Source organism: Rhamphochromis sp. 'chilingali' (assembly GCF_963969265.1).
Source record: "Rhamphochromis sp. 'chilingali' genome assembly, chromosome: 8".
Lineage (NCBI taxonomy): Eukaryota > Metazoa > Chordata > Actinopteri > Cichliformes > Cichlidae > Rhamphochromis > Rhamphochromis sp. 'chilingali'.
In genome coordinates this window covers 19,461,937-19,483,037 of record NC_137935.1, presented here as the reverse complement: position 1 = coordinate 19,483,037, position 21,101 = coordinate 19,461,937, and the positions used below count along the sequence as shown (strand labels likewise).

Genomic DNA, 21,101 nt, shown 5'->3' with positions numbered 1-21,101 from the left:
GGTGGAAAAGGAGCAACTGGTTAAAAAACTCGACCAAAGATTGACATCGCAGGGAGGAAATATTTTTCAATTTCAGTTTTATTATGTGACATCGCAGGCTTGTGAAGAGTTACTGTAATTGCTACTGCTGCTGCTGGCACCTCCTGGCAATAAATTCACACTTTGAATTAGGTTGTCAGTCATCAATGACAACAACTCACTGGAAGAGAAGGATGGGAAATGCCCTTAATCCGGTTTGCACTAATAATAAAAACAACTACAGATTTGTTTTTGTTTTGTTTAATCCCAAACAGGTGACTGAAGAAGACAAACCCTCGGTACATCATGGGAATCCCCCAGCAGCCTAAACCTACTGCAAGAAACTAAGGGAGGATTCAGGGTCACCTCATCCAACCCTAACTATATTCTTTAGCAAAAAGGAACATTTTAAGACTAATCTTAAAAACAGAGAGGGTATCCGTCTCCTCAGTTGAAAATGGAAGCTGGTTTCACAGAAGACGGGCCTGAAAGCTGAAGGCTCTGCCTGCCATTCTACTTTTAATAAAATAACTAAATAAGTCCAGAGTCTGCGAGCGAAGAGCTCTAATGGCGTGATATGGTAATAAAGTCATTAAGATAAGATGGGGCCTGATTATTCAAGACCTTGTATGTGAGGAGCAGGATTTTGAATTCGATTCTGGATTTTTACAGGGAGCCATTGAAGAGAAGCCAGTATAGGAGAAATATGCTTTCTTTCTAGTCCCTGTCAGTATTCTTACTACAGCAGTTTGAATCAACTGAAAGCTTTCAGGAAGTTTTAAGGACATCCTGATCCTAGAAGTAATGAATGAACTAGTTTTTTCAGCATCACTCTGAGACAGGATGTTTCTAATTTTGGGCGTTTCTAGTTTTGAAGATATTGCGCAAATGGAAGAAAGCACTCCCACATATTTATTTAATATGCACATTAAGGACATATCTGGTTCAGATTCCTCACAGTGTTACTGGAGGCCAAGGTAATGCATCTGGTTAGATACCATATTTCTATATTTTTAAGCCCGAGTACAATAACCTCTGTTTTATCTGAATTATCTGAAGCAGAAAACCAGAGGTCATACAGGTCTTTATGTCTTTAAGACATTTCTATTTTAAGACATCTGGCTTCATGGATAGATAAAGTGGGGTGTCATCTGCATAGCAGTGACAATGTATGCTATGCCTTCTAATGATATTGCCTAAGAGAAGCATTTATAATGAAAACAGAATTGGTCCAAGCACTGAACCCTGTGGAACACCATAATTAGGTAACACTTTATGCAATCTGTAACCTCAGTGTGTAAAGAGGACTCTCCACTTACATGAACAAATTGGTGTCAATTAGATAGATACAATTCAACCACTGCAGAGCAGTACCTTTAATACCTACAGCATGCTCCAATTGCTGTAATAAAATATCATGTTCAACAGCACTGAGCGCTGCACTGAGGTCTAGCAGGACAAGCACAGAGATGAGTCCACATTTTGTACTGCTTTCAATTTCTGTGCGCACAGCGCGATCATACACTCGGTATGACAGACAGACGCTTCTGGAGCTACGTTCGTCAGCCAGTTCGGACTTTACAGCGGGTTTCGACTCCGTGGACGCTCTGCTGCCTGGGATCCTTTGTTTACTTGCGCGACATAGAGGGAAAACAAAGAGGGGGAAACGCGGAGTTTTGTGCCGAATGCGACAGAGAAACAGCAAGCCACCTCTCCCCAGCATCCTGCTCGCAAATCTCCAGTCTCTGGACAACAAACTTGACGAGCTGCGTGCACAGATTAAACACCAACAAGACATCAGGAACTGCTGCGTTCTGGCCTTCACAGAGACATGGCTGGAGCCCAGCGTCCCCGACTGCGCCATCACGCCGGATGGATTCAGTGTTTACCGGGGAGACCGAACGAAGGACTCAGGCAAGAAAAGGGGAGGAGGGGTGTGCTTTATGGTTAACTCCTTGTGGGCTAGAGATGTGTGTATCTTAAAAACTTACTGCTCTCAGAGCCTCGAGCTGCTGACCATTAAAGTCAGGCCTTTTTACCTCCCGAGGGAGTTCAGCTCAGTTCTCCTCTCAGCTGTTTACATTCCTCCACACGCTAATAAAGCTACGGCTATGGACGAACTGTATGACATCATTACTGGACTCGAGAACAAAAATCCAGAAGCTGCCTTTATTGTGCTGGGTGACTTCAACAGAGCCAACATGAAGAAGGTTCTCCCCAAATACTATCAGCACTATCAGCATTGGACCACTGTTACACTCCATTCAAAGAGTGCTACAAACCCCTCCCCCGCCCAGCTTTTGGTAAGGCAGACCATTGTTCTGCTGCTGCCTGCATACAGACAAAGACTGAAATAGGAAAAACCAGCTTCCAGGGTTATTTACAAATGGGACAGTGAGGCTGAGGAGGTCCTGCAGGACTGCTTTGACACAACTGACTGGCAGATATTTGTGGATGCAGCTGATGGCAACATCAATGGCACAGACTCTGTCATTGGATATATTGGAAAGTGTATGGATGATACCATCACAAAAACCACTGTCCGCATATATCCAAATCAGAAACCCTGGGTAAATAAAGACGTTCGCGCCAAGCTAAAAGTGCGGACCTCTGCCTTTAACTCCGGGGATGCTGATGCATATAAAGCAGCCAGGTACGACCTCCGAAAGTCCATAAAAAAGGCCAGAAAGGACTACAGGGAAAAAATGGAGTCCAGCTACCACAGCTTTGACACCAGGCGACTGTGGAATGGACTGCGCTGCATCACTGACTACAAGAAGGTCAACACAGGCAGTGTTCAGCCCACTGCATCTCTTGCAGACGAGCTTAACAACTTCTATGCTCGTTTTGACGCAGACAACAGAGAGCAGATCCTCTACCCTCAGGAGGACAGTGAGGCTGCAACTTTAACTCTGAAAACAGAAGCTGTGAGATGGACCTTTAAAAAGGTAAATCCTCACAAAGCTCCAGGACCGGACGGCATCCCAGGCCGGCTACTCAGAGTGTGTGCAGACGAGCTGGCAGAGGTGTTCACCAACATCTTCAACCTCTCCCTGAGGCAGTCAGTGGTCCCCACGTCCCTCAAAGCATCCACCATCATTCCCGTTCCCAAAAAATCAGTGGTCTCCTGTCTGAATGACTACCGTCCTGTTGCACTGACATCCGTCATCATGAAGTGCCTGGAGCGGCTGGTGAAAGGTCACATCTGCTCCTCCCTCCCTGACACACTGGACCCTCTTCAGTTTGCCTATCGGACAAACAGAGCCACAGAGGATGCCATCGCCCTGGCAACGCACACCACCCTCACTCACCTGGAGAAAGGGAATACATATGCAAGGATGCTCTTCATCGACTACAGCTCGGCATTTAACACCATCATCCCCTCGAAACTTGCCACGAAGCTCGTCGACCTTGGGCTGGGAACACCAATCTGCAGATGGATTCTAAACTTCCTCACAAACAGGCCCCAGGTGGTGAGAGTTGGTAAGCACACCTCCTCATCACTCATCCTAAACACAGGTACGCCACAGGGTTGTGTGCTTAGCCCCCTCCTATATTCCCTGTTCACACACGACTGTGTTGCTAAACAAGAGTCCAACATCATCATCAAGTTTGCGGCTGACACAACCATCATAGGCCTCATCACAGACAATGATGAGACGGCCTATAGAGAGGAGGTGATGGCACTGTACGAGTGGTGCCTGGAAAATAACCTGACTCTCAACATCAGCAAAACTAGAGAGATGATAGTGGACTACCGGAAACGACCAGTCAGAGAACACCAGCCCATCCACATCAACGGTGTCAAGGTCGGAAGGGTCAGCAGCTTCAAATTCCTTGGAGTCAACATCATTGAGGACTTCTCCTGGACCCTTCACACAGACACTGCTATCAGGAAAGCTCGCCAGCGGCTTTACTTCCTGAGGAGGCTGAGGAAGTTTAGCATGAATGCCAACATCACCTCAAATTTTTACAGGTGTGCAATTGAGAGCTTGCTGACGAGCTGCATCACAGTTTGGTACAGAAGCTGCTCTGCCAGCAGCCGTAAATCACTACAGAGGGTGTTGAAGGCAGTAGAGCACATCATTTAGTCATCTTTTCTCTTTTACCATGTCTCTCTAATATTTTGCTCCTTACTATTTTTCTATTTTTTTATTATTATTATTTTTTATTATATTTTCTCCTACTGTATTATGCTGCTGAGTGACTGCTGCTCGTCAAACACATTTCATTGCAATGTTGACCCTGTGCTAACTTGCATATGACAAATAAAACTGAAAACTGAAACTGAACTGTCAGAGGCCATAAGAAGATCATTTGTAACCTTCACTAAAGCTGTTTCTGTGCAGTGATGAGCTCTGAAACCTGACGGAAACTCTTCAAATAAACCATTCCTCTGCAGATGATCACTTATTTGTTTTCCAACTACACTTTCAAGAATCTTTGAGATAAAAGGAAGGTTAGAAACTGGTCTATAATTACAATTGAAGAAAAAGAGTCTAAATAAATATCAGTTGTATGGAAAGTAGCTGTACATAATGTTACATCTGTGAGATGGTTGCAAGTAATTTTTTCTCTTATGGCTAAAATATTAACAAGACAACCTATGTGGGAGTAGCGTTCAGGTAGCTGTTAGCTCATTAACATCTTTTAACTGTAAAACCAGTCTGGCCTTATGTAACATCAGTAAATCCTTTCATTTAAGTGTGCATGAGCGATAATATTAACTGCTGAAGCTTAAGAGCAACTTGTAGTCACTCCTCCCTACAATTGCATAGCAAAGAAACTTGAAAGGATGAATGTATTGGTTGCTGCTACAACACTTAATTAGGGAAAAACGAATTCACTTTCAAGCTTCTCGTTGATTTATGTGCCGTACCATATTTATTATATATGTCTTGTGTCATTAGAAAGCCCAGTCCCTTAGAGTAAGGCTAGAAAATATTGCCTTGTATCTCTCCATCCCACAGCGTTGACCTGGTTAAGTACACACTAATATAATCAGACCTGGAAACATCAATCACTCCAGTAAAAACCCCACAGCAATCAATAACACAGCAGGCTGTCTGACTGTTATCTAGCCAACACGTTTCTCTGCTTTTATGCCTCTGCTTTTTCTTCATTACTTTTCCTTGGTTTCAATTTATCCTTCTTTCTCTGAGCTTCCAGTTTTTCTATAAAAATGTCCGGTCGAAGCCGTACAACAATCAGTGCTCAGCTGCAGAAATAGAAACGCAACTGCTCTTAAAAAGTCTGACTTGTCCAAAAAAACCCAGAACCCAAACAGACACTGAAAAAAGCGAAAAGACCACTTCCAATAAAAAGTTGTCAATAAAAAAGTCGAGAACAAAATAATATATATATATATAAACGATATAAAAGCATGAAAGGCCTATACAAAATTACTAAAGGAAATTCTATGTGCCATCTTTTGCACACCACAGCAAAACAGCCGTATAAAGCTATGAGTTTGAAGCTATAAAGAAATGCAGACTTTTAAAGCAGCCTCTTATTCCCAAGCCATGAGGAGTCTGGTTGCAGACTGATAATGTCAGTGGAGGAAAAACACTTTTACATATGCACAAGCAAGTGCGCACACACAGGCTGCCAGGTGCACTGGTGGGTGTTGTTCACATTCAGCTTCAGACACCACAGTGGAGTTTCCACTTTCTAAAACCTCAGGGTGTTCAAGATGTCTTCAGACAGCCCCTCCTCGCTTTCCTCTGCTGTTTTCTTATCCTTCTAAAACTTGCTCTCCTGAGCACAGCAAACTGGCAGCTGAGATATAATTCTCTCACCGCGGCTGTGAAGTCCGTTTTGAAGAAGAGCCGCCGATGCCCTGACAATATTCGTTAAAAATACTGGGTCATTAGAAAAGAGGCCAGGTCACGTTAATTTTTCATAAAGCCACTGCGACAAAACCGTTTTGCTCTTTACAACAAATACAAATACGCCCAAGTTGGAAAAAGAAAGAAGGAGTACACATAAACTCTGAGAAATGGGGTCAGATCTCGTGTCTCTGTCTGCAAATTCATGTGCACATGCCTCAGTGCCTCTGAGCCTGTGTGCCAGTAAATCTGCCTCCGTGTCTGCTTTTATCAGCCGGCACTATGTGCACTATGTTGAATTTTTACCAATACGTATGTGAGTGGATATGAAAGCACTCAGTGACACAAGGGTACTCTGAAAGAAAACTGAAAAGGATGGCCGAGGGTGCTGCAGCTGAAAAAGTCAGAAAATGACTCTTCCAAAGAGGAATGTGTGGCAGGCATTAAGGACAAAAAAAGGGGACTGAGCTGGGATGTAAATATTGAGAAGTTAGGATTTTCAAAAGATTCGATTTTAAAATGAGGAATAAGACGGATTTACTGAACTCTGTGAGCACATTAGGAGCATTTTGACTAATTAAATAAATAATTCATTAACACCAAAGGGCATTTAATTATTTCCTAGTGGTATAACAACCACCTGTATGAAACAAACCAAGTGGAAAAACAAGAATATAATCCGAAAATCTTTTGTATAAATGAGCGCCAGAAGCAGTTAGTGTTAGATTTTTATGCAGCTTTACAAAAAAACTGAAAACCAGATGTTGAAACAATGTTTCAGGTCATTGCTCCTGATTTGCAGCACTGTTTATCTTGCACCTTGCGTACTTGTGTTTGTGTGGTTGGAGTACAGGGTGAATAAAAATGTTCAGTATGTGTGATTTCTATCACTTGAGACAAACCTTCAAAGACAAACAAGCATAAGTTAAGCTGCTGTGTGAGTCCAGCTCATTGATGCTCGCGTCTTCTCTTTACGATCACACTGGATTCGAGCATTAGCTCCTGGTTTGAATCAGGTGCTCAATGCTTCTTGAGAAGTTTCTTCAAAAACTTTAACGTATACCCACCCATCGGTCTGGCACTGAGACACTTCACAACCTGCGGTGTAGCTCTAGAAACACAGCAGCTACACGATCACAATGGATGTCAAGAGGGAACACTAAGAATTGATGCTATAGAACAGAAAAGAGATTAATCTTTTTATTTTTTGGTTTGTTTGTGTTTTGCTGGATGATGCTCTACTGCACTTCAGGACAGAGAGGAAATGCAATACCACACATAATATAAAACAATTTTATCTCCAGGTAACAAAGAATTGGTTTTTCTATTGCATCACCGCGACGGTGTAAAGACATTTTCACTAAGACCTCAACAGTGCCTGTAACAAACTCAATCAATAATTGCAAACACATGGCTTGTGGCCCTGCAGTAAAGTGATAATCAATTCTGCGACTGTAGTTTTTATTTTTATTTTTTCTGGAGCTGTTTGTGAAATTAAAGTGGGGAAGGTGACAGCTATATGTAATGAGACTGCTCTGTAAGGCCCAGGTGGACACGTCAAAAGTTGCATTAAAAAACAAGCGGAAAACGAACGGAGGAGAGCATCCTTAAAGCGTCTGCACAAGTGCACACAAACGCACACATTCTCCCAGGCCGGCGGTACAGGTAAGGAATTCTTATAGAGGCTTTCAGCTGTGGCTCGTCTGCCGCCCACAAGCGAGATAACAGCGACACAGCAATCACACCATGATGAATGAGCTGTGATAGGCACTGAAAATTGCTCCTTGGTGGCTTCCGAAGTTTGGTCCAGGGACTCTATATATCCAAAGTGAAATCAAAGCTTTGCGCTCAGCCAATTCTTTCTTTCACAGCCTCTTTCTGTTGTGAAAACATTGTCTCATTTGTACTCCAACTCAACCTCAACACGCACAAATCTCTACAGTCCCCTGATGCCGTTCCCTCCTGTGCAAAATGAACCGTTCCGTTTGAATCCCTATCAGTCTCAATGAGACCACTGAGTTGTTCTTTGGCGAAATATGGCAATATGTCCTTCCCCTATTCCCAAGGATTGCAGCTGATAAGCCAGTTACAACAACACAGTGGGCCAATTGTTTCTGCTTACAGGGCTACTCTGTGCCTTATCATCTGATTCATCAGCGAGGAGGAGGAGGAGGAGGAGTTGAGCGAGTCATGTCTGTGTTCTGTGTTGTATTCAATGAGTGAGTGAATGACGTGCTGCTGACTAACAATCTGAATCTTTGTATTGTGTTTTTTTTGGATTCTTTTTATTTCCTCTTGTGTGTTTCTATTAATTTTACCTCCTGTCATCGGCTTTCTCCTCTTCTTTGTTTGCCCCGTCCTTTTTAGTTTCACCTCTGTCTTCTGTTCCAGTTAGTTGTAATGAGAATTTATAGTTTCTCAGTCTAGTTTATCCACTTGATCAGCTAAAAGTGTCTCAGTGCTCTAGCACGTTTATTCTCATCACTTTTTGTTCTGGCCGAGTTTCCCTGGACTGATGCTGTATTCAGTTTGCCTCAGAAATTGGTTATCAGTGCTGGACGTGACGTCACCCCTGAGTTGAGTGCATTCCAGTAGTCCAGTAGGAAAAGGTTTTGCTCATTAGGCACAGCACTAGCAGTACAGTGCAATACTTTCTTTCGTACTTAAAGATACAGCTGTAGCAGGTTCATGGAGAAATACACAACATTAGTGATACAGATAGCAAGTTTTAGAGTTTTACTAATGTTTTGTGAGCTAATGCTATCTTGGACTGTGAAGTCAGGGTTACTGGGGATGCTCTGACTTTCCCAGTTGAAAGTCATGAGTCAGGCACAGGAGGCACAGGCATGTGGGCACATGATTGAAAGAATGAAAGCAGAACCTTTATTAAATATAACCACGCTGAAACTCACTAAGGGCTAATGGGGACCTAAACACACCTGAACTAAATCAGAGTAACGAAGCAAGAGAAGGAAGCTTAACACAATGAAGGAGAGACGGAGAACTACCAGAAAAAAGATGGGACATAACCAAACATCCAACACAGAGATGGAAACTTGACAACAAAACACAGAATAACTGAAGCAAACTAAAGCCATGAAGTAAAGCTAGGCAGCGACATTAATTGACCTACAAATGCAAGATTAGCACAAGCAAAACAGCGCAACCTGCAAAAGTAATAAAACAAAAGTTCAGGAATAATACATGATGTTGTATTATTTATATTACATAACCGTTTGTTTGGCTCCTTAGCAAGGTACAGCACTAGCAGCTGGTTGGACACATTCATGTTACTGCCACATTAGAGGACACTGTGGAATATCTGTGGATATCACACATTTGATGTGACAGTCTGTCCATTTTGGTGAGGCCAATTTGCAGAAAACACACTAAAGTAGGTATTTTGTCATTTTCACAGGTTAGAGTAGTTGTTTTTTAATTAAAGGATCACACAATATTATTCAAAAAAGGACGTTTATTAAAAAGCTGAACATAGGAGCTCTGATTTGAATCAGCTGAGCAAACTAAAGGCATAGTTAGTTAGTTAGGTAGTTGGGACTGGTTACCTTACTGGTCCTACGGATCCAGGTGCACATTTGTTCTGACCGACTTCAGTGGCTGAGTAAGCTATGGTTGCTAGATCAAGACTAGCAACCTTAAAATGGACATCCCAGAAACGTTCCTTACCTGGATAATCGAACAAAATCTTGCACAAATAGACAGTTTGTCTTTTAACAGATACAGGAAAGTTTGAAACTTTTTTTGAATAATTGATAGAATTACTGATCTAGCTGAATTTTTGATTTTTTTTACAAAAACTCACCATTTTTATTGAAACCAGATTGATAAACGACCCCATACTATGTGACAACATTGTGACAACATTGTGACAACATTGTGACAAAGTGTCAGAGTGTCGCTGATGGTTAATTACATTTTATTACAATTGCCTGGAAAAATGAAGGGGATACCAATTTTGAGCGACCACCTTAAACTTCGATTTATTGAAGGAAAAGTTACTGAAAGATTTTTCAGTGATCACCAATTCATGCAGGAGTACAAAGTCTGACAACCAACCAGTCTGCTGTGCAGTGCAATGCTATTTCTTTTTCTTATTTCTTTTGCACTTAAAAACACAGCTGTAGCACATTCATGGTTAGAGCCTGATCTTTGTGTATGACTTACACAAATGGTCTCAAATAGAAAACAGTGGGTGTACAGTTCATATGCAGTACATATCATTTACATATGCATTTTACACAGCAAAAACTCCAGTGTTAAATTAACACTGGAGTTTTTGCTGTGTAGAATAAATAATAAATAATACTAGAAAGTCCACAAATGAAAAATGACCATGACAAGTGTGATTTGAAGGGGTGTTCCAGTCCAAAGTCCTGACTGAAAACTCAAAAATGACAGCAAACTTCAGATAAACGCTTGGCGGACCCAAACCCTGGGAGAGGTGATGAGCAGTAGTAGTCAAACGAACGCACCATAACTCTTTAGTCCATTAAAACTGTTGCATTTAGGTCCTACTTCTTGGAACATTGTGACGGTTTCAACTTGGACTTATTTTTCACTTCTGGAGTTCCCCAACATGCATTAATATCAAAGCTGCTGGAAAATACAACACAGGGGTGCTTATAGAGAACCTTACATTATTCTCAAAAGGTTTGGAAAAGACTTAAATATCCTCTCAAGTAATTAAAGTAGGTATATAATTACTGAAGGTTAATTTAGCACTGTTCAAAATGTGCAATAGCAACTGAGCTTCTGTACTGTTAAATAAATGTCATAGTTCAGGCGTTCTGCACACTGTATGACATGAATGACACGGGGAAAGGTTTTGCTGGTTTTGCCTGCAGCTTTTCAGTTCACCATTCCTCTTTTGAAATATCTACTGCGAAATCTGCGACATCCATTTTTATGCATGACTCACTGCTAATCATGTTGATATACTCATATGTAATAACCACGGGTTGATAAAGTCAGAGGCATTTGAAGATTATAAGACTCAGCATGTTTGAAGTTGAGTGCTTTTCAGATTGCTGAAGCATCCTCCCTCATACCTGCAGAGGCCGTATATGTTAACTGTATGAAGGCGACAGCCTGACTTATGCCGCCCACTTCCTCGAGTCTCCAAGTGGCAAAAAGTGCATCAGTTAAACTTCTGTCTCTAGGTCTTTTTGACAAACCTTTTTCCCCACACAGCTAATCTTTTATTTATTTACCGTGCAACTAAGCGCATCTTAAATGCTTTTATGGAGAGACTTATGTTAGATTTGTATTGTTGGATTGTCATTTATGCTTAGAAATATATATTTATATATGCTTAGAAGTATATAATCATTTGTAACTTACTGCAAATACTTACCAATATCCTCATTTACAGATCATTGCAACGAGACGACAAAAATGCAGAGGGGACAGAACTTTTGGAGAGAGATAGCGAGGGTAGTCGGGCCATGATTGCAGGCATTTTCCGCACCTTCAAGCGTGTCCGTGCAGACAAGCTATAAACTCTTTTCGCCTTAAGATATGGCTGGACAAAACGCCACATGTCAAAGCTCATTCTCTAGTTTATTAAATCTGTTTTCTGTTTGCGAAGTCTGTCATTCCATAGAGACGATTCCAGTCTGCCCTGCAGTAACTCAAGCTTTTCCCCTGCTTTCCCAGCATCCACCTTCTCACGTGCTCCTAATGCCATCTTTAACCCTGCAGTATTTATATTAATGCAGTTACATTTAATCGCTTCTATTCAACTGTTTTTTTTCTTGGACTTTGCTGTTGCTCAACAGCTGCCTGCAAAGATTCTAGTAAGGGGAATTGTACTTACATGTTTCTCAGCTGGGTGTTTCAGCACTAGATGTTTTACTGAGCTATAACAGCGTGAGACAGTTTGCCTAAAGCATGTTTTAGCTCTACTAATACAAGACTTGTCTAATTTGTCGGCCAAAAAAACTTGTGAGTTTCACAGAATTTTTGTGATTAGTCATTTTGAAATGTGTTTGGCCATTTGTGAAATAACGACAATCAGAGCAAGAGCACTGAGAGAAACTAGTTTCCTTGCTTTTTTTGTTTTTATATAATTTACTTGTGTTTAATCAATTAATTTATTAAATAAGTGAGTAATGAACCAGACACTTGATTTACTCAAGCACTGATTAAAAATAGTCCACATCAAGTGTATAATGAATGTTTTCATTGCAGGAAATATGTGTTTTTCTTTCTGAACTGTTTAAGGATTCTGATGAGTGATGATTGAACAAAGCAGATAAAGGAAGTTGCTCGAAACTGGCACCGCACCCCCCTCAAAACAAGTAGTTAGAGTAGTGAGAACTAGTGCTCACAGGGTCTATATTTACAACAAAGGCTGAGGATGGCTGACATGGTAAATTATTAGCTCCTGCTGATACACTCGGTACTCAGGGCAAAACAATTGAGCAGCATCAGATCCTCTGATCCCAAAAGGACTGAGTGTGGAAGTGAAAACACAAAATGGCTTTTTGATATGGTAATTGTCTGTCAACTAGAGAATGTCAGCCACATGTAGATCAGTCTGAGCTGAGCTAATAAAATGGCACAGAATACTGATGCGTGTGTGTGTGTCAGTGCGCATACAGTCCTTACCAGTATTGTTGTGATGATAAGAGTCGTGTTGAAGAGGGTGTCCGTCACATTGATAGATGGAAGCTTTCTCTCCATGGACAGTCCATCTTCAGAGTGCCACAGGCCAATCTGCAAAGTGAGCGTGCACGCGCGCGCACACACACACACACACACACACACACACATGCAAACAGATCACCTACTAAGACCATCAGTTGGAAAGGGCAACAGAAACAATCTATGCCTAATTCTCCCACTCTGTGTCTTGTCTTTAAAGGAGACTCAGTGTGACCTTCATAAAAGATTTGGGCCAGACAAAAAGCAGTGGACGGATCGCCACAGCCTGAGACTGTGTGACGGTAAAAGTTAGTGAGACGACCGAGAGAGAAACAGAAATAACACTCGTGGCTCCTGGAGGAGTGCACACAGGGCATGTGCTCAATCAAGAGGCAACAGAATGCATTCATTAAAGCAATTACCGGCAAATCCTATGGCACACAGCCACATTCTCATTACAGCTTGAGTGGGACTTCACACCTCCACCTCACACGGTGTCTTTCCTTTCAATCTGTTTCTGCCATCTCCTGTCTCGTTCATTTATTTACTCGACTCAAGGTTGCCAATCCTGAACTCTATGAGGAGAGTCTCTACAAAGGTTTGTAAATCAGCCGCATGCTGCACTGCTTTACTGGGACAGACATGGAAAACTATGGTGAAGGATTTTCTTGGGTTCTCTAAGCTGTTAAATTAAAAAGTGAAAAAAGAAAATCCAAGGTTCTGCATTAAAAGCGTTGTTAAACTTGACAATTTACTTTCTTCCTGTACTTACTATGGGAGTAATGTTGTGATACTCGTGACATTTATTTCACAAACTGTCATTTCATCCATATGACTGACGTTTGCATGCAGAAGGTAATCCTAAAATCAAAAAACGAGATGATGCGATCCTTTTTTTTTCAGTTGGTGTAATTTTTACTGACGCAGGTTATCTGTGGTTTAGATTTAATATGTGAGAGATAATTTAAGAGCTTTTCAAGCTCATCCTGCCTGCGATGTTTCCACACAGTCATTTATTGTTAAAACACTGTGTAACTGTTAGTTAGGGGAAAAGACGGCGCTTTCAGGATTTGAATAAATATTCCTAAAAACAACAGTTTAGATTCAGACTCTGTCAGTGACAAAGTATTGCACCTCCTCTCAAAGGCTGTAAACAAATTATATCTCTCAAAACAATAATCAGCTTCACCTAATTAAAAATATTATGTAGGAGGAGTGAATGAGAAAATATAGTACCTAATTCAGCGGTGACACATTGTTGGCAAAATATAGTCGCATTCCTTGAATGAGCGCTTTGATTGCTGAACATGGAATAAAACCCTTGAGAATATTCCTGCTGGTCGGAGTCAGACGAGAGAGGACGAGATGTCAAAGTGATTGAAGTGTGATTAAAAAAAATCCAATAAACAGACTTCTTCAAGCTTGGCCCTGGTTTGTTTCAAGGCTAAATTGCCAAATTTCTCTTGAGATTTCAGGCCATTCGTGCTGATCTGTGCTACATTTGGAAGCCATTTAACTACTCTCCTAACACTGATAATGAATTCTGATGTGATATATATCTAAACTAGAAGTGAGAGCTCCCAGACTCAAAGATTTCCTTTGAGAGTATATGATCAAAGAGATCTTGCCTTCCATTTCCTCTGGTATACTTGTTGGGGAGAAACAGCACCTTGCTCTCACAAATAGACTACAGCTACCCAAACTGCCCGCACCAACGCACTGCACACTCTGCTACTGATGGCCTCGAGAAACAGAGGGGGGAGAAAATGTGAACATACTGCAGCATGACCAAAAAGGGGCCAGTGAAATATGCTGCTCAGCAATCAGCGTACACAATCAGCTGTCAGAGCCCGTGGAGGTGGTGGGATGTGGGAGTCTCTGGCTTGGCTAGGCTCAGCAGGTGTCACGAAAGGTCTGAGCATGGGGGTGACTAAGAGGGTAATGGGATGAGGTGGCACCGTGACTCTGGCCCAGGAAGTGTAGGTGGAGAGTGAGAGTAGCAGATGAGCAGGGGGAGAGGTAGCCAGGAAGGGAGAACAAACATATGCTGGAAGCGCAGGAACTGGCCGTTTGGTGGCCCTCCCCTCGACTCTGCTAACGCTAGGAGGAGATAAAGTGGAGATGTGCTCCCTGTGAGTCAGATTTCAGAAGAAGGCATATGCATGCATTAGCTAATGTAAGCAGGAACTCAAAACACACTGTGACATTTAACAAAGATGCTGAAAACGTTTAATGCTGTAATTATTCTTGAGACATTTTGCTATACATTACACTTTACTATTGGTTTATGCAGCAAAAAATGGTAGATTCTCATTATTTGGTATAAACTGGATGAAAAGATGAGAGCAAAGTGTCTAAAAGTTAGAGAGATGCTAATAAATAACTAATTAAAGTGATGAAGTATTAATCAGTGAGCACCACAGTCTGCTATTAATCTGCAGGCCAAGAGAGAACATCAGTAACCTTACGTGTCATTTCCCTCAATATGCATTTTCTAATAAGTGTGTAAGCTGAGTAAACTGTAAACCAGAGGGATCCCTAACCATTGCATGAATCCCGATGAAGTAACAATATTGAACCATTGCATAAAACGTCGTTATACACACAGCACAACCCAAGAAGCCATTAGACTCACAAGCTTTTATCGTGAAGAGAGGAAACAGCTCATTGCCATTCACCAGACTGTTTGTGTGCAACACAAGGGGCTGTATCCTGATGTTTCTCATATGCTGTGCCATTAATTTGGTATTTGCACTGCAGTTACTATAAATTAATACTGCACAGTGCATCCAGTGACTCTAGGAAATAAATTCAGGCTAAATTCGGGCTGCTGATGAAAAGCCTGCACCAGAAATGAGGAAGAACAGGATGTAAGAGAGAAGGGATTGGGTAAGAGCACAAGGAGAAGACACAGAGAGAGAGAGACACACATAAAAAGATGCATGGGAATGTCAATCACTTACTGAGTGGGTGTGGTGATACTGGCGAATGGAAAGAAAAAAAAATATCAATGAGAAAGTATAAGAAGCAGCCACCTAGGGAGCCAGAACATGAAAAAGCGACAGCAACAGGGAGACTAAAAAGAGAGAGAAAGTTTGTGTTTGAGTGTGTGTGTGTGTGTGTGCACGCTGAGAGGAAGAGAGACACACAGAGAGACTGACAACGACACTCTGACACAGTGGAAGGACACGTCCTGTGAGGGATTACCCACGGTTCATTCTGGAACCTGGAATTACAGCACGAGGAAAAGATTAGGGTGGCTGCTCATTGAAGCGTCAGCATTGGCTGATTTTCCTGTCAGAAAAATGCTGCATCCAATAGGGTGTAGCGAGACTGTGCCGTGACAGACACATCCATCATATATGAGAGAAGCAATAGTACCATTATCAAGCATAATGTCATACAGCCCACTTACACCGAGGCTAAAGCACTCAGGTGTCACAGCGGTGCAAATGAGTTTGGGACGACACTGAAATGTGTGGCTGCGTACTCGCGGGTGTGGGGCTGACGAATAGGACTATCCTCATGTCTGTACTGCGGATGCAAAGTATTCTCGCAGGAGATGGACTTACATGGCAGTATTTTGCTATCTAGGCCTGAAGAAAATATGCTGAAGTAGATGCAGTTTCTGCCTATCAGCGGACATTTCCACCAGTTGAATCAGCAACTAGCTGCTGGTAAAAACAGCGGGTAGTTATATTTAGAGCGTGCTCACTCTGCTTCACAACAATTGCATTGTTCAAACGAAGTACCGGCGTTCTGTGTTTGTGTGTGCAACTGTTATGCATGTTTTCTCTGTGGAATAGTGAGTGGGAAAAGTTCTTTTTTCCCCTTTTTTTTTCTTACACAAGCTCTCTACCGTATGATTCATCATCAGCAGGAAAGCGACTAATCAGGGTGGTGCCGTAGGCAAACTTCAGGGGCTAGACAGACACAGGTGGTGGTGTAGGTGGTTGGATATGCCATACATTAAAGAGAGGACTGGGTAAACCACACAGTCGTGACTCTGTTGCCAAGTGATGAAAAGGAGCTACAAACTGTGGCACTTCTAGCTGTTATTTATTTCTGGTCAAGAACTCTCTAATCTCTGGCAGTGAGGGAAAAGTGATGAAAAAGTCAATCTGGTTACATTTTTAAAGTCTGTTGTTTCATAATCGCATAAACTGCGACTTGTGGTATTTTTTTTTATTACTTCCAAACACAAACAAATGCATCGTGTTATTAAAGATTTGGTAATTCATTCCCGAGCCTGTTTGCAAACTCATTATTTGGCATTGTGATGAATAATGCCATTGCTAGTTCAGTAGTCGTAATGAGACACAAGCTCAGGGTTGGAGACGAGCTCCTTCAGTTTGCAGAGCAGATCTTCAAAGCAGTGCTGCATACTCTCCAAGTGGTACATCCCCTGTAGAGAAGTAAACAAACAATGGATGCCCCGGCAGCAACAGTCCCTGCTCAGGCTGTGCACCCAGACACTACGGACTGCCCAAATGTCTTCATCGCTAATGATCACATCAGCAGAGAGGTACCAAAACAATGGGGATGGATTCAGACCTTTAGGGGTGTGCTGCAATCTCAGCTTGTGAGCCAGCTCTTTTCCAGATTATCACTCTTGTACAAAAGCAGTGAAGGAGAACAATATGAGTGGAGATTTTATGTTATCTGGAGTTATGGAGATAAAGCATCCGTTCCCATGGGAAATTTCGCAGGTCTTTCCCTCTGCACAACTACTGCAGCAGCAACACACTCTCAACCTGCCTGTTTCCTTTGACAACCTACTATTTAACGGTTATTCAAGAGAAATAATTTTAATTTTAGCAGATTTGAGACTTTACAGGTTCATATATAAGTGGGATTTTTAGAGTCTGCTTAATGAAGGACATAAAAAAATTAAGCAATGTTTTTATGTCCTGCATTTTTTATGAGGTGAACATAGCACACTTTTGAAATATATCTTTTTTTTTTTGACACTGTAATTTTTATTGATAGTTTTGTCACAGTTTAAACATAGACATGTTTTGCATTACAGGAGAAATAACCATGCAAGCACACAGTCAAAACAAAACAGAACTAAAGCGAACAAAAGGTGTGGGTGCCAATTCTAATCAACTACCGTATGCATGCCTGCCTTTGCTCAGCAGCATACATACTCCAGCTTATATATGTACTTTTATACAGGCATGCATCAATAGATATACAGAGTCATAGACCTTAAATGTTTTGTTCGTTCATTAATTTTCCTTGGTGCCATACAATGTCCACTTCTCCCACTTAGCAACGAAAATATCTTCCTTTAATCTGAGAATGTAAGTCATTTTTTCCATTGCATAGATTTCTCCAACAATATTTAACCAGTCTTTTGATGAAGGCGGATCCAGTTTGTACCAGTTTCTTGTTATAGCTTTCTTTGCAGCTATCAATAGGATTTTTGTCAAATACAAGTCGTCGTACAGAACATACTCTCTAATATTCCCAAGATATACAGTTTTAAAATTGTGTGGTAATTGGTAGCCCAAGATATTGCCTATTACAAGACTCACGTTCTTCCAAAAATTATGCAGTTTCAGGCACTCCCAAAACACGTGCGTATGATGTGCTTCCATGTTACCACATCTTCTCCAGCATGGCAAACTGTCTTGAGTCTGTTTACTTTTGATTTTTGGTGTAATAAAGAATCGAGTAAGGTGTTTCCACCCAAATTCTCTCCAGCATCTTGAGTTAGTCGTTGTGTTCTGGGTTTCACACATATCTAACCATTCCTCAGTTGAGATATCAGTTTTTATTTCCTGCTCCCATTTCTTTTTTATGTATTCAGTTGATGTTGCCGTGTTCTCTCTTAGATTTTTATATAGTACAGAAATCTCCTTGAATTGGAGGCCCCTGTATGATTTAATTATACAATTCAGGATGCCATAAGACGTACGCGAACTTCGTATTTCCTTTGAAAAGTAGTCTCTGAGTTGCAGGTACCGGTAAAAATCGGTTTTCTCTAGACTATACCGATCTTTTAAATCTTGGAAACTCATCAAATGGCCATCTTTCATTACTGTACAAATCGCTGTTATTCCTTTTTGTTCCCACTTCCTGAATCCTGGGTCGTGAGCACTTAGTATATCACCAACAACATAGGCAGCCCAGTTTAACATCTTAACCTCCCTTTCCAACTTACTTTGTTTAACTAGGCCAAACCATATCTCTAGAGTGTGGGATGTTATAGGATCAAGGAAATGCTGTAAGGTTTTCTTAAGTTGCTCATTTCCAAGAAAAGTCTGGACTGGGACATCCCGTACTTTTATTTCAATATCTTTCCATTTAGCATTAAAGTTCTGATCACACCACTTTATCGCCGGTCTGGTTTGGGCCGCATGATAGTAATCTTTTAGATTAGGGAGTCCCACACCACCTTGCTTCCTAGATAGTTGTAATGTTGTGTATTTTATTCTAGGCCTTTTACCATTCCATACAAATCTAGAGATGAGCCTATCCCAGTCCTTGAATTTTTCCACTGGGATCTTAACTGGCAGAGATTGGAAAAGGTACAATAACCGTGGGAGGACACTCATTTTTATTGTTGTGATTCTTGCACTAAAGTCCAGTGTAAGAGTTGACCATCGGTTTAGATCGTGTTTAATCTGAGTGGTCAGCCTATCATAATTTGTTTTAAAAAGGTCACTCAATTGTTTAGTCACGGTTACACCCAAGTATTTCATTTGTTTTGCAGTCCAGTTCAGTCTAAACTTATTTTTAACCTCTTCAGATGGCAAATAGTTGAAAGCCAGCATCTGAGTTTTGGTCACATTAATTTTGTACCCCGAATGTTCAGCAAAGATATTAATTACATTAAACATTGGAATTAAAGTTTGGTTTGGATTTTCTAGGTAGAGTATGATATCATCTGCAAATAAGCTGATGATGTGGTCCTCCCCTTTAATACTTATTCCTCTCACCTCCTCACTTTGTCGGATGGCCTGTGCCAGGGGTTCAATATATAGAGTGAAGAGAAGAGGTGAGAGGCAACAACCCTGACGGGTACCCCTCTCGAGAGAGATTTGCTCCGTTAGGCTGCCATTGATTCTAATTCGAGCTGTAGGAGATTGGTAAATAGATTTGATACACATCACAGCACCGTCATTAAAACCAAACCTTTCAAGCACGGCATATAGGAAGTTCCAATCTACACTGTCGAAAGCCTTCTCTGCATCCAGGCTTACTAGGGCCGCACTGCCCTTTTTTGTTTGTATCGAGTTAACTATTTGGAGGGTCCTTCTTATACTATCTTGAGTTCTACGTCCTGAGATAAAGCCAGTTTGGTCTTCATTAATTAAGTCTGTCATAATTGCTCCATATCGCTTAGCGATTATAGATGTGTATATTTTGTAGTCCACATTAAGAACCGATATGGGTCTGTAGTTGTTACAATATTCGGTGTCTTTTCCCTCTTTAGGGATTACTGAGATAATCGCCTCTCTCCATGAGGGAGGTGTTACACCCTCCGCAAGGGTATGATTGAATGATGATTGAAGCATTGGTATCAACTCCTCCTTAAAGTTCTTGTACCACTCTGAGGGGAACCCATCGGCCCCCGGTGATTTATTAGCTTTCAGACTGGAAATTGCTCTAGATATTTCTTCATGACTGATGGGGGCAGTCAGTTTGGTGTTTTGCTGCGTACCAATACGTGGTAAGTCTAGGAAGTTAAGAAAAGCAGTTTTCTTATCTTTATTTGAGGAACATGGTTGTTTATACAAGTTTTCGTAATATTTCTTAAATGTTTCTTCTATTGCTTCCTGGGTATACTGCAGGTTATTTGTAGATGGGTCTCTAATCTTGTGAATCGTATTAACAGCTTGCTGCTGTCTAAGACGCCGTGCTATCAGTCTAGCTTCCTTTGGGCCATTCTCATAATAATCCTGTTTCAAAAATCTAAGTTTTTTTTCCACTTCTTCAGTCAATATATTGTCAATTTCCTTTTTTAGTGTTTTAATTCTGTCTTGGAGCTGAACATTCCGAGTTGTTCGGTATAATATTTCTGTGTTTTTCAATTCCTCCACCTGGCTTAGGTACAGGGCCTTCCTCATTTGGTGTTGTTTTGAAGTTATAGCAATAAGCTTCCCTCTGAGCACAGCTTTGAATGCATCCCAAAACACCGTTGGGCTAATTTCTTCAGTGGAGTTTTCCTCTATGTATTGCTTTATATCTTTCTTGATTTGGTCTTTCGTTTCTTTATTATTCAGACAGCTCAGATTTAACCTCCAACAGGTATTTCTACGCCTACTATTTAGATTTAGCTTTAAATGAATGGCACAGTGATCAGCAATATCTGCCACTCCAATTGTGCATTCAGTTACTCTGTGTAGATCCCATCTGTTCATTAAGACATAGTCAATTCTTGAGTAAGTGTTGTGAGTCTTTGAGTAGTGTGTATACTCCTTATCCAGTGGGTGGTGTTCCCTCCATACATCTACCATTCCATGCTCCTTCATAAATGTATTAACCATTCTCGCCAGGCTGTTTTTGCTTCTATTTGTGCTTGTTGTATCAATTCTATGGTCGAATACCACATTAAAGTCTCCTGCACACAGCACAGTC

At 41.3% G+C, this 21,101-nt stretch overlaps 1 protein-coding gene across 1 annotated transcript in view; it reads right to left on the bottom strand.

Moving 5' to 3' along the window:
* grik4 (glutamate receptor, ionotropic, kainate 4) overlaps window positions 1-21,101 on the bottom strand; it is a 364,143-nt gene that overhangs the window by 24,794 nt on the left and 318,248 nt on the right. Inside the window, exon 12 of the mRNA XM_080889585.1 lies at window positions 12,477-12,584. Coding sequence (XP_080745711.1) covers window positions 12,477-12,584 — 108 coding nt within the window. The remainder of the gene's footprint in view (window positions 1-12,476; window positions 12,585-21,101) is intronic.